The sequence below is a fragment of the Vombatus ursinus genome, unplaced genomic scaffold (assembly GCF_900497805.2).
Source record: "Vombatus ursinus unplaced genomic scaffold, bare-nosed wombat genome assembly UNPS02010284.1, whole genome shotgun sequence".
NCBI lineage: Eukaryota > Metazoa > Chordata > Mammalia > Diprotodontia > Vombatidae > Vombatus > Vombatus ursinus.
Window position 1 is genome coordinate 933,161 of NW_020950062.1, and position 16,488 is coordinate 949,648.

Below are 16,488 nucleotides of genomic sequence, written 5' to 3' on the forward strand. Positions count from 1 at the left end.
CTGCCCTATAACTATATATATAGTTACATATATTGCTATGCAGAGTTATATATGTATGTAAATAAAAATTATAGATATAATTATATATAGTTATAGATATAATATGTGTGTGTATGCATAATCTCATTTGATCCTCACTGAGGACACTGGGAGGTGTTATGTCATCATTTACAGATGAGCAAACTGAGGTTGAGAGAGGTTAAGTGCCTTGCCCAGGGTCACACATCTTGCAAGTGTCTGGTGAAGCATCTGAACTCAGGTCTTCTCGACTTCAAGAACATTTTAACCCACACACCATTTAGCAGGACTAGAGACCATTTAGTCCAATTTCTTCTTTTTACAGACTAAGAAACTGAGGCAAAGAAAGGGTAAACGTTTTTCTCGGGGTCACACTGCAACGATCTCTGAAGTCTCAATCCGGATCTTCTCCCACCACGGCACATTTTCATAACCAACTCTGGCCCAGGTTAAACCTTTCACCAGCCGTGCATCCAGGAGCTTGGTAGGAGCGGGTGGGGGGGAGAGAAGGGAAAGAATCCAGCCCTGCCATTGGCTGACACATCTGCCGTTGTTGCTCTGGACAACCTCTGTTCCCCGCCCCTTCTCCCTCTCCGCCCCACCTCCAGTCGCCCTTCCAAGCCTTAAGGTTGCGATTCCCCTTTAAGAGGTTGGACTTCCGGTCGCGTCGTCCCTGGAGTCGGAAGGGGAAGTTTCCTTTCCGGAACAACCCGCCCGTCGCTCTCTAGCCCCGAATTCGGCCCCGCCACGTCTTGGGGGCTGCACCCGCTGGTCTCCGCCTCCTGTGCCTGTCTCCGCCGCCTGCCGTGGCTTCCGCCTCCACATCGTCGCGGAGCCGGAGCCGGGGCCGGCCGCGTATCACGGGGGCGGGCGGGGGGGCGGGGAATCGGCGACGCTGCTGGTCCAGCGAGCCGGAGCTGCGAAGATGTCGGATCTCGGGGACTGGTTTAGGAGTATCCCGGTCATCACGCGGTACTGGTTCGCCGGCGCCATCGTAGTGCCCTTCGTCGGCAAACTTGGCCTCATCAACGCCAGCTACTTCTTACTCTGGCCTGACGCCTTCCTTTACCACTTCCAGGTATCGGCTCCCCACGGGGCTGGGGAAGGGAGAAGACGAGGGGGGTGGGGAAGCGCGAACTACAAGTCCCAGGTAACTTTGCGGCGGTTGGAGCCCGGGCGGCCTGGGGCCTGGGCGCACTTTGAATCATGGGTTTTGTAGTCCCATTTGTGCGAATGTGGGCTTCGGAGTGTAGGGTGGGGTCAAGTCCAAGGGAATAGGGTGGAGAGGTCAAAGGCTGGTCTGATTTCCTATTCCTTGAGTATTTTCGTTCTTTAACTCGTTTCATTTCCCTCTGTTCAGTAAAATAAGGCCTAAGTAGTCAAAATAGATAAGAGTCTAGAGAGTCAGGGTGGTGTAAAGTTCTGGGATTTGCGACTGGAACAACTGGGTTCGAATCTGGGCGATCTTGGACAATCCTAATTAATGTTGGGCCTCAGTTTCCTCATCAGTGAGATGAGGAGGTTGGATTGGATAGACCTTTACAGCCCTAAATCGTGTCTATGTGATGACTAATCAGATCTTCCAAACACAAAAGCACCCTTTGCGGTCATCGGCCTAGTAGCCTAGGACGTTCCTAAATTGGATTATATTCACAGGATTCAGAGTAAGGCATTACTGAAGACTGAGTGATTTTATGAACTACGGTGTTCTCCCCCTTCTTCCTTTCTTCCCTCCCTCCTTCCAGCCCCAGAGACACAAAAGAGGAAATTAAGAGATGGTGACAATTCCCAAGGGATTAGTTCCCAGATGTCTAAAGTGTCATAGTACCAGATGGAAGGAAGAGAGAAGGTGTAGGCTTATTTGGGAGCCTGTGTCCTCACTTGGGTGACTGTGTGGGTGGCCCTTTTGGCATTTTACCTTTTCTTGTGAATGAAGTTTCTTTAGATTCGACTTGAGGTCTTACTGGAAGAAGTCTTTGATGAGTGCCACTAATTTTCAAAGGGGATATGATTATATCTTGAGGGAAGCACAGGCGAAGTCAGATTCTGATGTGGATATCAGCATTATTGAAGAAATTCACTTACTTTAAGGTGTTAAGGCTTTTATGTGCTAATATGATGGCATTATTCAGTGGTGTCCTACTCTTCAGGGACCCCATTTGGGGTTTTCTTGGCAGATACTGGAGCGGTTTGCCATTTCCTTCCCCACCTTATTTTACAGATGAGGAAATTGAGTCAAACAAGGTTAAGTGACTTGCCCAGGGTCACACAGCTCGTAAGTGTCTAAGGCTGAATTTGAACTCAGGAAAATGAACCTACCTGACTCCAGGTCAGGTACACTCTATCCTCTGTGCCACCTAGCTGCCTAGTAATATAGTAGACTCTTTTATTCTATGGATTCAAATTTATTCCTGGTCAAATCACATTCTCTGAAATATCATAATGATAACTCACGTGATGTGGCACATCACTCACAATTTTTAGATTTCATACTACAGATGTTATCCCCATTTTCTAGATGAGGAATGGGGCTCAGAGATTCAGTAACTTGTTCAGTCACATAGCTAGTTAGTGGCAGAACTGGGATTTGAACCTAAGTCCTCTTACTCCAGTGGTGTCACACTCAGAAAGAAAGGGATCCTTTCCAGCAGCATGTTGACGCAGAAAAGAACAGTTAACAATATCTGTTTTGTAATGTATTTGTATTTTGTTAAACATTTACCTACTATATTTTATTCTGGTTCAGGCCACACTGGGGAGTTTTGCAGGCCATGAATTTGGTATCCCTGAAATTATACCATGATATTTCTCAACAGCAAAAATCTAATATAATGCATGCTATGTATTGTTATCTCTTTTCTCACTCTCAGTGTTATAAAGGCATTCCTCTCTTTTTACTTAGGGTTATCCTTGTCATTGTCAGCTAATGACCAAATTTGTTTCTCTTCTGTTTTTTGCTTTATGAATCAACAAATAGTGAATGACCACTATATATTTCTTCACAAAACCTTTCTTGGTCCCCTAGGGCCTAGGCAGCTGATGTACTGTCTCCCAAAACGATCTTGTATTTATTTTGTTTTGTATATGTTTAATATATATACATGGGTATAATAATGTTGCCTTCCCCATTGGAATATAAACAGGGAGTGTTTCACATTTGTCTTTTTATCGATCATAGCACAATGCCTGACACTTATAAGTGCTCATAGTCTATAGTTACTAAATGGCCCTTAAATTTGTAAGTGGTAGAGAGGAAGTGGAGAACTTAGATCTTATGGGCCTCTGGCTCTGCTGCTGTTTGCCTGCCTGGCCCCCCCCCCCAACTTAAAACTGATTGATTTGATGACCTAGTCTTTCTCATTCGGTGTTTTTAGGGGGAAAAGTGGTAATATGGACTCTTAAGTAGGGGTTGGGATTGGGAATGAGGTGGGGAGGAGACTGGTGTATCACATGTAAACAACTCTAATGGTTCCTTTGACTCACCTCTCCTTCCTGTAGTCTTATCAGACGTTTGGTTCAGAATTGAGTTAGCACCAAAGTTCATTTTTTTTATATAATCCAGTGGGCCTACGCTACAGCATGGCAATCACTTTCAGATGTATGACTCCTATTACACTGTACCTTTCGTTGACTCTCTTCTCCATTTACTGATTGTATCCTTCACTCAGAAATTCTTGAAGCATGAATCAAGCCATGTGGAATACAAAAAAGCCCTGGTGAGTCCAGGTCTGTCTATATATTCTGATCCCTACTCAAAGAAAAGAAGTCAGTCAGGGAGTGGAGTGATTGTTTGTTATGGGCCTACTATATACCAGACTGTGCTAAGCACTAGGTTTACAAAGAAAGGCAAAAAATGGTCCCTATTCTCAAGGACCCCCCAGTCTAACGACAGAGACAGCATGCAAACAACTAGGTGCAGACTTGATATAGACAGGATAAATGGGTGGTAATCTCAGAGGGAAGGCATTAGGATTAAAGAGGACTGGGAAAGGCTTCTTGTAGAAAGTGGGGCTTTAGCTGAGGCTTCAAGGAAATCAGGGACACCAAGAGGTGGAGATGAGGAGGGAGGGTGGTCAAACCATGGAGAACAGCCAGTGAAGATGTTTGTAGAAGGATGGTGGAGTGTAGTATATAAGGAACAGCCAGGGGCCAGGGTCACTGGGTCAGAGAGCATGTGCAGGGGAGTAAGGTAAAAACATTTGAAAGGTAGGAAGGTGCCAGATTATGAAGGGCTTTGAATGCCAAACAGAAGCTAGAGGAATGCTTCCTATCTTATTTGGTGGATCACCTGTAGAGAATATAATGTGTGTTTGTGTGTACAGAGAGATATATTCAGATTTTCAAATCTCATCAAGGCACAAAGTATATCTTGATTTGTTGAGAACAAAACTCAAATACGTGTGTTTACACACACACACACACACACACACACACACACACACACACACGATTTTAGAAAGATTTTATTGAGTCTACTCATTTGACAGATGAGGAAAACTGAGGCCCCAGAAAGTGGTCATGGCTACTCAGTTAGTTGCAGTTTCCTGTCTATTGCTATGTCTACTTTATCATGTTTTGTATTCTTCTTCTCCACTCTGTTATTGTTTTAGAGGAGGAAGACATCTCAGATATCCTGTAGGCAACTGGTGTCAGACTCAAATACAAACAGGGACCAAGTACATAAGAATCTCCACTGGCAGCATATTGGCTAGGAAAGCTACATATTACCATTATTTGTATTCTATTCTATTTGTATTTGTTTTGTTAAATTTTTCCTATTACATTAATCTCATTGTAGCCACACTGAGGAGTGTTGTGGGCTATGTGTTTGACACCTACCTCATTCCCATTTGTAACTTAAAATCAATTGCTTAGCTTTTTAATTACAGGTGTCTTCTCTGTAGCTTATTTGTTTGGAACAGTAGGTAAAAGTAAATTATTTTTACTTTGGTGCAGTATAAATGTGTTTGTCATAGGTGCTAGAGTCTAGACCAATATCTCTCATTACTTTTTGTAATTTACTCTGTGTTCTCAGGCTTGCAGTGTATAATGTCTGGAATTTCTTTTTTACCCTGTACCATCCTCATATTTCTAGCTTTCTATTTCTCCCAGTCATCATTAACATGGCTCATAATGGTGATGAAATCCCATTTTCTTTTTGAAGACTTCACTGGAAGAGAAGTTAACAATCTCATTTGACTCTGTATGCCTCACTTTTTTTACAGACATGCAGTGAAAACTTTGTTATCAGCTTGGGCAAGGGGAGGATATAGAATTATTATTATTGCTGTTAATAAGCCTTTTCTTTATTTATCCCTTTAAGAATTACAAATGCAGAGGAAACAGAGTATATAGTCTTGTCTCTGACACAATACTAACTTTGTGGTGGTTGGCAAATCACTTCCCTTGTCAGTTGACCTAAGTTGCTCCCTAAGAGCTACCGAGTTGCAAATTTACATTGGTAGAGGGAGTTTTCCATACTGGGACTTCCACTAAAGCAGTGAAATCATAGGCCAGGGACTTAACCAAAGGATTAAAAAAGCACTTTCTTCCTAACAATCCTATAGTAGGTCAGAGGATCATAGAATAGAGCTGGAAAGGTCCTCAGAGCTCATCTTGCCCAATATCCTATTTTATATGCAAGAAAATTGAGACCCTAATTGCAAGCATTGTTATGGATGTGTGGTCCATTTGGAATCACAAATACATGGGTTCAAATCCTGCCTCTGACAGTTACTAGTGTTGCGGGCATGGGCAAGTCAAACTTAACTTCTTTAATACTAGACTTTTCTCATCTCACGTCAAATGGGCCTTAAATGAAATAATGTGTCTCAAGTGCTTTAAAATGCATATGAATGTCAGTTGCTATTAAATGATAATACTACGATTTTACAGATGAAGAAACTGAGGCACAGAAAGATTAAGTTACTCATCAGGAATCACACTTTTGGTAAATTAGAACTGGAAAATTTATGTTGGCTGGAGCTAGACAAATGCCCTTTCTTCCGCTCTGTAATTGTTAACATAATATGGGGTAGTAATAAAAATATGCATGTAAATTGGTCGCTAAATTGAACTTGTAACAAATTTACCTATCATTTCCTAAAATGTTCTGAAACTCTTTGCTTTCCACCTGTTTTTTCAACCTACGGAAATAGAAACTGAAATTATAGTTTTGACCTTAGCAGAAAAAATGATTCAGCTTTTAGGTTTAGCCTGTGATAAAGTGGCAATTTCAGATTTTCATTTTCATCATTGCCTCTTTAACTCTGATTATTTTAACAAGGATTTTCTAATTGCTCTATTTTTCAAAATTAGCTTTCGTATTTTACATTCATAAGAATAAAGTAACATAATTTCTCATGAACTTCAGAACCTTGTTTGCGGGGAAGATTTTCCTTCGAAGTTGATTCTAATTAGCTAAAATGTTACAAACTATTTTATTTTATTTTTAAATATGCTTTCATTTATTTTGCTAAATGTTTCCCAATTGCATTTTAAAAAAATTTTAACAATCATTTTTAAAAATTTTGAATCCCAAATTCTCTTCCTTCCTCCCTCCCACCCCCACCCCCTCCTTGAGAAGGCAAGCAATTTGATATCAATTATACGTGTGAAATCATGCAAAACATTTCCATGTTATCCATGGTTACAAAGTAGTTGAACTTCATATTGTGAGGTTACTTGTAAGAAAATTATTTTTATTTTGAACTTAATGAAAAATGAACACTTCCATATTCAAAGTAGAATATAAAAAGGGAATCGTTGTGAAACTGTGAATCTATTATATACAACTTGCTTTAAAAAAAGTATATAATACATTCAACATATTACTTTCAAAGCAGTCCTGCTTGCCTATGTTTCCTTCTGAACTTCCTTCTATTCTCTTCTTTGCCTTTTAAAGAATACTTCAGTGAACATGGGGTCACTTTCAAAGTGTGTTGAGTCTGGCCTTGAGTTACTCTGACTCTCATTGAAGATTTGTATTAAGGAATCAGAACTACTGGTTTCTAAAGCTTTAGGTTAATAAAATAATGAATGACAGCATTTGCTATTTGAAAATTTGTATATTCCATGATCTCAGCTCATAGTAGTGCTGACTGTCTTATTTCATTCCTTTGTATGATACCTAGCAAATTATGTAGCTAGTGTTTAATAAAGGTATTTTGTTGATAATCTCCATGACAAATTAAATTTTCTCTTTTCATACTTCTACTTACTGCATTCACACCATAATTAAATACAATTCTAATGTTAGTTGTTGTTGAAATGGTTTTGAGTGGTGCTTTCTTAAGTTTTTTGTTTTCTTTTAAAAAAAATACTTCACACTAAAGTGGGAGAGAATTGATCTTCAAATTAGGTTTTTTCATATGTCCTGAAATAAGTCTAACCCACTCAATCCAAGGCTGTAGAGAGATCCTGTGTCCTTGGTTGTTTTTCTGGGTTTTAGTTTTGATTTTCTTCTATCATGACATTCTTTCCCTTGGTGATTTAATTTATTCCCTTGGCATCAACTATCACCTCTCTATACATGACTGTCATGTCAATCTGTCAGTCAGTAAATATTTAGTAAGTGCATACTATGTGGCAAGCGCTGTGCTAAGTGCTAGGGATACAAAAGGAGGTAAAAGACAGTCCCTGCCCTCAAAGAGTTCACAGTCTAATAGGGGAAACAACAAACAAATATGTACAAACCAGCTATATACAGGATAAATAGGAAATAAAGAAGAAAGAGAAGACATTGGAATTGGGAAAAGCATCTTGTAGAAGATGGTATTTTAGTTGAAACTTCAAGGAAGCCAGAGAAGTCAGTAGGCAGAGATGAGAGGGTGGAGCATTCTGGACATGGGGGACAGCCACAGAAAATGCCTCCAGCCTAGAGATGGAGTGCCTTGTTCCTGGGACAGCCAGGGGCACAGTGTTACTGGATCAAAAGGTATGTGGTAGGACCAAAGGTGTAAGAAGACTAGAAAGGTAGAAGGAAGCTAGGTTATGGAGGACTTCATTTTGTATTTGATCATAGAGGTGATAGGGATCCTCTAGAGTTTATGGAGTATGTGATCTGATCTGCACATTTGGAAAATCACTTTGGTGGCTAAATGGAGGATGGCTTGGAGTGGGGAGAGGCTTCAGGCCCATAGACCTACCAGCAGACTGGGATGTATTGGAGAAATGTTGCCAAGGTGAAACTGAGGCTGTGACAACAGATTGGATATGGGTGTGTGTGGGTGAGAGAGAGAGAGTCAAAGATGATACTTAGGTTGCCAATTTGAGGGAAAAAGAGGATGGTGTTGTCCTTTATGGTAACAAGGAAGGTAGGAACTTTAGGGGGAAAGATAATGAGTTCAGTTTTGGATATGTTGAGTTGAAGATGTCTACTTGACACCTTAAAGATGTCTGAAAGGCAATTGGAAATGAGAGATTGGAGGTCAGCAGAAAGATTGGAGAGGGAAGGGTGGATTTGAGAATTGTCGGTATAGAGATGGAGATTAAATCCATGGGTGCTGATGAGATCACTACGTGAAGTACTATGAAGGGAGAAGAGGACCCAGGACAGAGCCCTGAGGGATACCTATAGTTGGGGGCATGATGTGGATGAATCAACTAAACCCCTCAGCCATCCCCTCCACCTCCCACAGTACGTTTTCTGTACTGTACTCTTCCCACTATCCCTGATCTGTACCTTAACATTTCTATTTACTTTTTTTTTTTTTTTTTTTGGGCTGGGCAGTGGGGTTAAGTGACTTGCCCAGGGTCACACAACTAGTAAGTTTCAAGTGTCTGAGGCCGGATTTGAACTCAGGTCCTCCTGATTCGAAGGCTGGTGCTCTATCCACCGCGCCACCTAGCTGTCCCTTAACATCTCTATTCATATGAATATCACTGTCATTCTTCTTGTAATTCAAGTTCAGGACCTTGGAATTATCTTTGACTTTTCTGTCTGTTGTTCGTTCCCACATCCAGTTATCCTCTCACCCAGATGATTAAAGTTATCTCCCAATAGGTCCCAACCTCTCCAGTCTTCCTTCTCCAGTCTACAATGCACTCTTGTTGCTATGCTTTCCCAAAGCAAGCTTTGATCATGTCTGTCACTGTCTCATTCAAAAACCTTCAGTCACTCCACATTTCCCTATTGTTGTTGTTCCAGACCCTGTTTGGGGTTTTCTTGGCAAAGATACAGGAGTGGTTTGCCATTTCCTTCTCCAGCTCATTTTACAGATGAAGAAATTGAGGCAAACAGGGTTAAGTGACTTGCCCAGCATCACACAGCTACACAGCTAGTAAGTATCTGAGGCCAGAATTAACTCAGGAAGATTCGTCTTCCTGACTCCAGGCCTGGCACTCTATCCGTTACACCATCTAGCTGCCCTATACAACCCTGAGAGGAAAGTGCTATTATTAACCCCATTTTACAGATGAGGAAAGTGAGTCCAGATTTGAACTCAGGAAGATGAGTCTTCCTGACTCCAGGCCCAGCACTCTATGCACTGCAGTACCTAGCTGTATCCATTTCCCTTTTGATTAAAGTTCGAATTCTGCCTGCTAGTCAAGGCTCTCTACAAGCTGACTCTAATCTACCTTTCCAGCCTTATTTCCTACTATTCCACTGCAGAAACTTTGTATTATTCTTCTATCCCATTCTCATTTCCAGGGTTCCATTTATAGTCTTCTTTCTCTCTGTGATGCCTTTTTGTCTCTACTTGTCAAGTCATACTTATTCTTAAGGCTTTGCTCAAGTGCCAGTTTTATCATGAAATCTTACTTGATCCTTCTAACAAGCTGCGATCACACCTTCTTTCAAAATGCCATAAAACAGTGCCTGGCATGTAGGAAGCACTTAATTAATGCTTGTTGACTGACACTCTGTATTTCTTATGATGCTCACCCCCTTTTTTTTTCTGCCCTTTATTATGCTTATTTGTGTAGACAAGGCAGTGTTGCATGGGTTTGGAATCGGGAGCTGAGTTTAAACCCCTGCTCTGTGTGTATGACTCTACTCCACCTTGTGGCTCTAAGCAAGTCAGACCATTGCACAGTACGAGTTGGAAGGGACCCAAGAGGCCTTCTAGGCCACAGGTTCTTAACGTGAGGGCTCCTCGGGGAAATTCCAGAGCAGTCTGTAAAGTTGAATGGGGAAAAAAATTACATTTACATTTTCACCAGCCTTTGGTTTCCTGTGTAAGTCTGTATTTTATTTTATGCATTTTTGAAACATAAATTTTAAACATGCATTTATTAAATGCCTCCTGTGTGCCCAGCACTGAGCTAAGTGCTTTACAAATATTATATCCTGTTATCTTCAAAACCACACTGGGAGGTAGGTGCTGTTATTATCCTTATGTTGAAGGTGAGAGAACTGAGGTAAATTGAGGTTAAATTACTTGCATAGGATCACATAGCTAATCAGTGTCTTAGGCTGGATTGGAACTCAGGCCTTCCTGACTCCATATCCACCATGCCGTCCTAGCTGTCTCCTTTTTTGAAAACATCATCCTGAGGAGTCCCTTTGGCTTCTCCAGATTGCTAAAGGGGTTCTGGACACGAGTTCTTATCTGTAAAGTGAAAGGGCTGGGCTAGATGATCTTTAAGGCCCTTATGAACTTGTTAGTTGCACCTTGAGCAAATGATGTTATTTGCAAAATGGGGATGAGTGAGATTGGTGAAGACCCCTCATAAAATTTAAACTTAAATGAGTAAAATAAGGTATATGTGTACCCAGGATCTGAAATGAACAAAAACAGGATGTACTAAGAGGATACTTGAAGGAGGGAGAGACAGGTACAAACTGTGTAACAATTCTGCAATTTTCACTGCTGTTGCTGGGGTAGTTTTTTGTGTTTCGATTGTGCCCTCTGAAGCCCAGCCAATGGGATAAGAGGTAGGGGGCTAGGGAGGGGTTGCGGTTAGAACCTATAAAAATGCTTGCTTGACTGACACCACCTGTGGTCTTGCATCGAACTGCTTTTGGGTGCGAGTCCCCCTTTCTCGAGATTGAAATAAAATCCTTTCTACTTTCCACCTGGAGAAGCCTTGAATTAATTTGGGTAAGGGCCATGGCTGTCCCACACAGGGGTAATACTTCACTTCCCTCACAGGTTTGTAATGAGGGAAGAACTTTTCAAATTGGAGCTATGTAACAATGCTTTCTATATGAATGTGACCTTAGTATTTAAAGATCATACTATAAAAAATAGAAGATAAGCAGATCACCTAAGTCTGGGCTGTGGCAGAATCTACATGCATGCCGGCAGTAATTACTGTGATTAGGACAATTAAAAAATAGAGGCAAGGGTTACAAATTTGTCTCAGTTTCTTTAGCTGTAAAATGGGGATAATGATAGCACCTACCTTCCAGGATTATTGAGAACAAATGAGATATTTGCAAAGCAGCTGGCATAGTGTCTGGCACATAGTAGGCATGATATAATGTTATAATTATTAACATTATTAACTATCAAGATGATTTTGGTGTTCCAGTGCTAATTGTCAGCATTCTGTGAGCTGTATTTGCTGTATGCAACTTTGGGATTGACATTTAGTAAGAAAACTGTCTTTCCCAACTCTTTGTAAGTAGTGAGCCTTCCTGTTTTACAGTTGCCCTTTCTTGATTTCACATATTCCCTCTGCCCTCCTTCCCTGGCAGCCCTGCACATTGAGCAGTTACTTAGTGATTATTTCTATTAGTGACCTAGTTCAGTTGACAGCCCTTCTTTTACTGGCGGGTTCAAAGTGTTGAACTAATGCTGCTTTGTTTTTCTTCTACAGAACCCTAACTTCTGAAATGTTTCAAGAAGTGCTGAATGAAAGAAAAAAAAAGCTGAAAATTTTAAGTTAGTCGAGGCTACTAGAAAATACTTTGTCTTTCTCTGAATAGGTAGGATAGTGTAGAGATTGGTTTTTAAAGGTTATGTTGATGATCATTATTTTTTAACATAACTATCATTTCCCCACCCCTAGAACCTCTTCTAGTGACCATGATGTACACATGGATAGACACATTGGACACCTTGTTGCATACCTCTGGCCCTCCATCCCTCTGCTGGGAGGGGGGGAGATTTACTTTTCTGAAATCATGATTGGTCATTGTAATGATCAGAGTTCTGGGTTTTTTCCTTCTATAGAAATTATCTTTTTTTATTGTGAACTTCGCAAACATGAACATTTAACTATATAAAGAACAGAAAAGAGGATTATACATGAAAGTGAACTTCTGTTATGTGTAGTTAGGATAAAAAAAGTTAAATTTGACACAGTAACAAAACTACCCTGCTTCCCTGTGGGACCTTCTGAACATCCTTCTGCTCTTTCTTGGATCGTTTAAAAAATGTTTCATTAATGAGCTTTTTTCCTTATTTTCCTTTACGTTATTGTGGTCATTGCGTAAATTGTTCTCCAGGCTGTGCTTGTTTTGTCCTCTATCAGTTGATGCAAGTTTTCTCAGGTTTCGTCCAAATCTTCACATTCTTTTTTCTTGTGGCATGATCACATTTATAGTTGACAGTTTGTTCAGCTCTTGCTCATCAGTGGACGGCCACATTTTTTCTCATCCTTTGTTATTGTAGAAAGTGATGTTATGAGTATTTTTGTATCTGTGTGCTCTGACCACATTGGGATATTTGCCTGGGGAGTGGTACTGATGAATCAAAGGGTATGCATGTGTAGGTCAGTGACTTTTCTAGAATGGCTGCATTCATTGATAGCTCAGATAAAAGTTCATTCAAGCGTTTCCCTTCCCACAGCCCCTCCAACACTGACCAGTTTTGTTCTGTTGTCTTGTTCATTCTGCTTGGTGTAAGGTGAAATGTTGAGGGGATTCTCAGTCAAGTGCATGTTGTACTAGATGGTCCCTGAGGAACCTTTCAACCCCAGGATTGTGACATCTCACTCTTGTTGTACTCTGCTGCCATTTAAAACAAAGCTCCATATGGCCCACACAGAAGATGAATAATTATGTTTTGTGTTTGTGTAAGCTTTCAGTTTTTCATGCCGTATTTCATTATAGCTTTACAATGATGTGGTAAGAAATTATCATCCCCAGTTGATAAATAAGAAAATTGAAGCATAAGTTATGTGTCTAAGGTTATTAGGTGGCTCATAATCATTGGATTTTTTTAGGACAGCGTGGTGGTGCAGTGGATATAGTGCTGGGGCTGGAGTCAGGAAGACTCCCTGAGTTCAAATGTAGTCTCATACTGACTAGCTGTGTGACCCTGGGCAAGTCACTTAACCCTATTTGCCTCAGTTTCCTTATCCATAAAATGAGCTGGAGAAGGAAATGGCAAAGCACTCCAGTATCTTTGCTAAGAAAACCCCAGATGGGGTCATGAAGAGTTGAACATAATTGAAAAACAACTAAACAACAACAAAGTAATAGGATTTTAGAGATATGAATTATATTCTTCCTCTTAGATCATGTTGCTTCTATCTAGTTGATTTGATTCCAAGCTAATATACACTGATTGGCATTTGTAGTCTGCCTGTGTGTGTAGGTAGTACTCCCTTCCCTCAGAATTCTGCAGATAAAATGAAAGCTTCAACCATCAGTATTTATTTGAGCAGGTGATCATGTATAAAAGAAGGTGTCAGATTGGAAAGGAAGAGGAGATTTAGCTGTACTTTCAGTAGTAATATCACTACTTTATAGCATGCCGTCTTTCCACTCAGTGTTTGTGATAGTTTAATAGTTTCAAATGAAGAGTTAAAATGTGGTTAAAGTCATTTTGTTGTTGTTGTTAAGTCATTTCAGTTGTGTCTGATGCTTGTGACCTCATTTGGGGTTTTCTTGGCAAATTTACTGGAGTTGCTTGCCATTTCCTTCTCCAGCTCATTTTACAGATGAGGAAACTGAGGCAAACAGGCTTAAGTGACTTGCCCAAAGTCACATAGCTAGCAAGTGTCAGAGGCTAGATTTGAACTTAGAACATGAGTCTTCCAGACTTCAGGACCAGCACTCTATCCACCTTACCACCTAGCTGCCTTGAAGTCACTTAAGTGCAAATAAAAGCCAACTTCTTTTAAGGGAAAAGGGGTTTTGTTTTTTACTGTCAATAGCTTTGAGTTTTAAAGCAAGTGTGCATTATGTTGCTTAAAATAGTACTGTGGTATCTATTACGTTTATAAAACTCGAGTCAGAAGGAATTATGATAGTTTCTTGGATGAATAAAGCATTTATTAAATGCGTACTATGTTCAAAGCACTGGGAATTGAAATAGAAAAGTAAGACAAGGAGCTTATCTCAAGGAGCTCCCATTCCAGTGGAATGAAGGGTTTTGGCTGCAAGGAGCAGGGGTGGTAATGCCTCCTCTGAATGTCATTTCCACTCATTTCTTTTTCAGTTTATTAGGATGTAGTCTAACATAAATGGCAGTGTAGGGGAAAGAACACTGGACTAGGAAGGCATTTGGACTCTGGATGTTAAGTACTGAGACTTGGGTCCCTTATCTGAATTGGACTGGAAAGCCACTCTTAGCTTTAAAATTCTGTTTCAGCTCAGTTAAGAAAAGGAATTGCTGTAGAGCTGTAAGGATAGCTTCAGCCAACATGTTGTTGTAATCTAGTGTTGTGAGATTCCCCGAGGAGGTGCAACCTAAGGTTAGACTTCTACCTGTTGACTTTGTTTTCCAATGAGAGCAGCAACCCAGAAAATGACATGGAAGAGAAACAGTAGGACTCCTGTTCTGAGGTATTGTCTGTGGACTGTTTTGAATGGTAAAAAAACAAAACAGAACTGGGAATGTAAAGCAAATCTGTTGTTATCCGTCTAGTTTCTTATCACTCAATAAACTCCAGTAGATAGATCCCTGTTACCTCCAGTATCAGATATCAAATCTGCAGTTTGACTTTTAAAACTCTTCACAACCTGCCTTTCCAGTTCCTTAGTCCTTATTCTTCTTTATTGTTGTTCTCTTAACTTTCTTTACCAATGCCTGGAAGATACGGGTGTTGGGTGATTTCCTCTCCAAGCTAAGTAATGATATAGCATACCAAAAGAGGCAATAACAATGAATCTCCTGCCTAGATGTGGCCCAGTCCCAGTGGAACTATGCCTGGCATGCCCTCCCTCCTCACCTCCATCTCTTAGAGTGCCTGCATTCCTTCAGGGACTTAGTTCCTTCTGCTTGAGGCTTTTTCTGGGCTCCTCCCAGACCCCACTGTTTCTCTGAAAGCATTTCATGTGTGCCTGTATGTGTGGATGAGCTCCAAAAGCCTAGAAACTTCTTGAAGATATTTCATTTTTTCCTTTGCATTCCTAGCACCTCCGCACAGTACCTGGCATATTGTAGGTGCTTAATAATTGCTTATTGATAGATTACAACCTCAAAGAGGCAGACTTTGGCTTGATTATTAGGACGTTTTTCCTTACAGTTAGAGCTCTAACACAGCGGAATGGGCTATGCCCAGAGGTAATGAGTTCCTTCTCATTGGAGGGTCTTCAGACAAAGACTGCTTGTTAGATATGTTGTAGAGGGAATTCTTGCTGAGGTACAGTTAACTATTTTTTACTGAGGTCCCTTCCAACTTTTAGACTCTGTGATTCTATAGTCAGGTATTATAGCATAGAGAGAGAGGATATTGTTGGGAACCCTCTACCTGGTATGTACCTGCCAATTTAGAGAGGGCCAGAAGGGGCATGAACTGATAGAAAGGTACTTACTATTTTCCATCTTTGGGTCAGCCTCTCTGTGCTGATTGGTCCTCCAGTTTCCCAAGGTTAATTGGTATTGAAAGATGCCAGCAAAGTTGGTTATTGTTGTTTGCAAAGCACTTTACAAATATTATCTCATTTGATTCTCACAGTAGCCCTGTAAGATAGGATACTATTATTACCCACATTTACAAATAAGGAAACTGAGGGCTGAGAGAGGTTAGGTGACTTGGCCAGGACTGCACAGCCACCAAGTATCTGAGACAGGATTTGAACTTGGATGTTCTGGACTCCAAAACTAGCACTCTATCTACTACAGCATCCAGTTGCTCCGCTTCTCAACTCAGAACACACTCGGAGATCAAAGAAGGCAGACAAACACGCAAAGGTGAAACACAGCACTGATTCGAGTGCCTAGTTGCAGGCTACCCAGAATTCATATTTATTATATAGTACTTCAAGGTTTATAAAGCACTTTATATCATCTCAGCAACCATGCGAGGTAGGCACTATTTTTGCTTTGCAAACCTGAAAGCTCTATATAAATGCTTCTTGTTGTTTTGTTCTTATTATACTGGAGAAAGCCTTTCCAGAACTAGTGGGAGTTCTTCCTACTCCCAAATGGTTTGGAGGTTGGATCCCAGGAAAAACCTGGATGTTGGCAAGACAGGGACTTATAGGACTAACGTTTATATAACACTTTAAATATGTTATTCTCACTTGATCTTCATCATGGCCTTGTGAGGTGGGTGCTATTATTATCCCCATTTTGTAGATAATGAAACTGAGGCTGAAAGGTTAAGTGACTTTCCCAGAGTCACACA

At 40.7% G+C, this 16,488-nt stretch overlaps 1 protein-coding gene across 1 annotated transcript in view; it reads left to right on the forward strand.

The window, feature by feature from the left end:
- Window positions 1–885: 885 nt before the first annotated feature.
- Window positions 886–16,488, forward strand: part of DERL1 (derlin 1) — a 35,275-nt gene continuing 19,672 nt past the window's right edge. Inside the window, exon 1 of the mRNA XM_027854009.1 lies at window positions 886–1,096. Within this exon, the coding sequence (XP_027709810.1) occupies window positions 944–1,096 (153 nt within the window). The 5' untranslated portion in view covers window positions 886–943. The remainder of the gene's footprint in view (window positions 1,097–16,488) is intronic.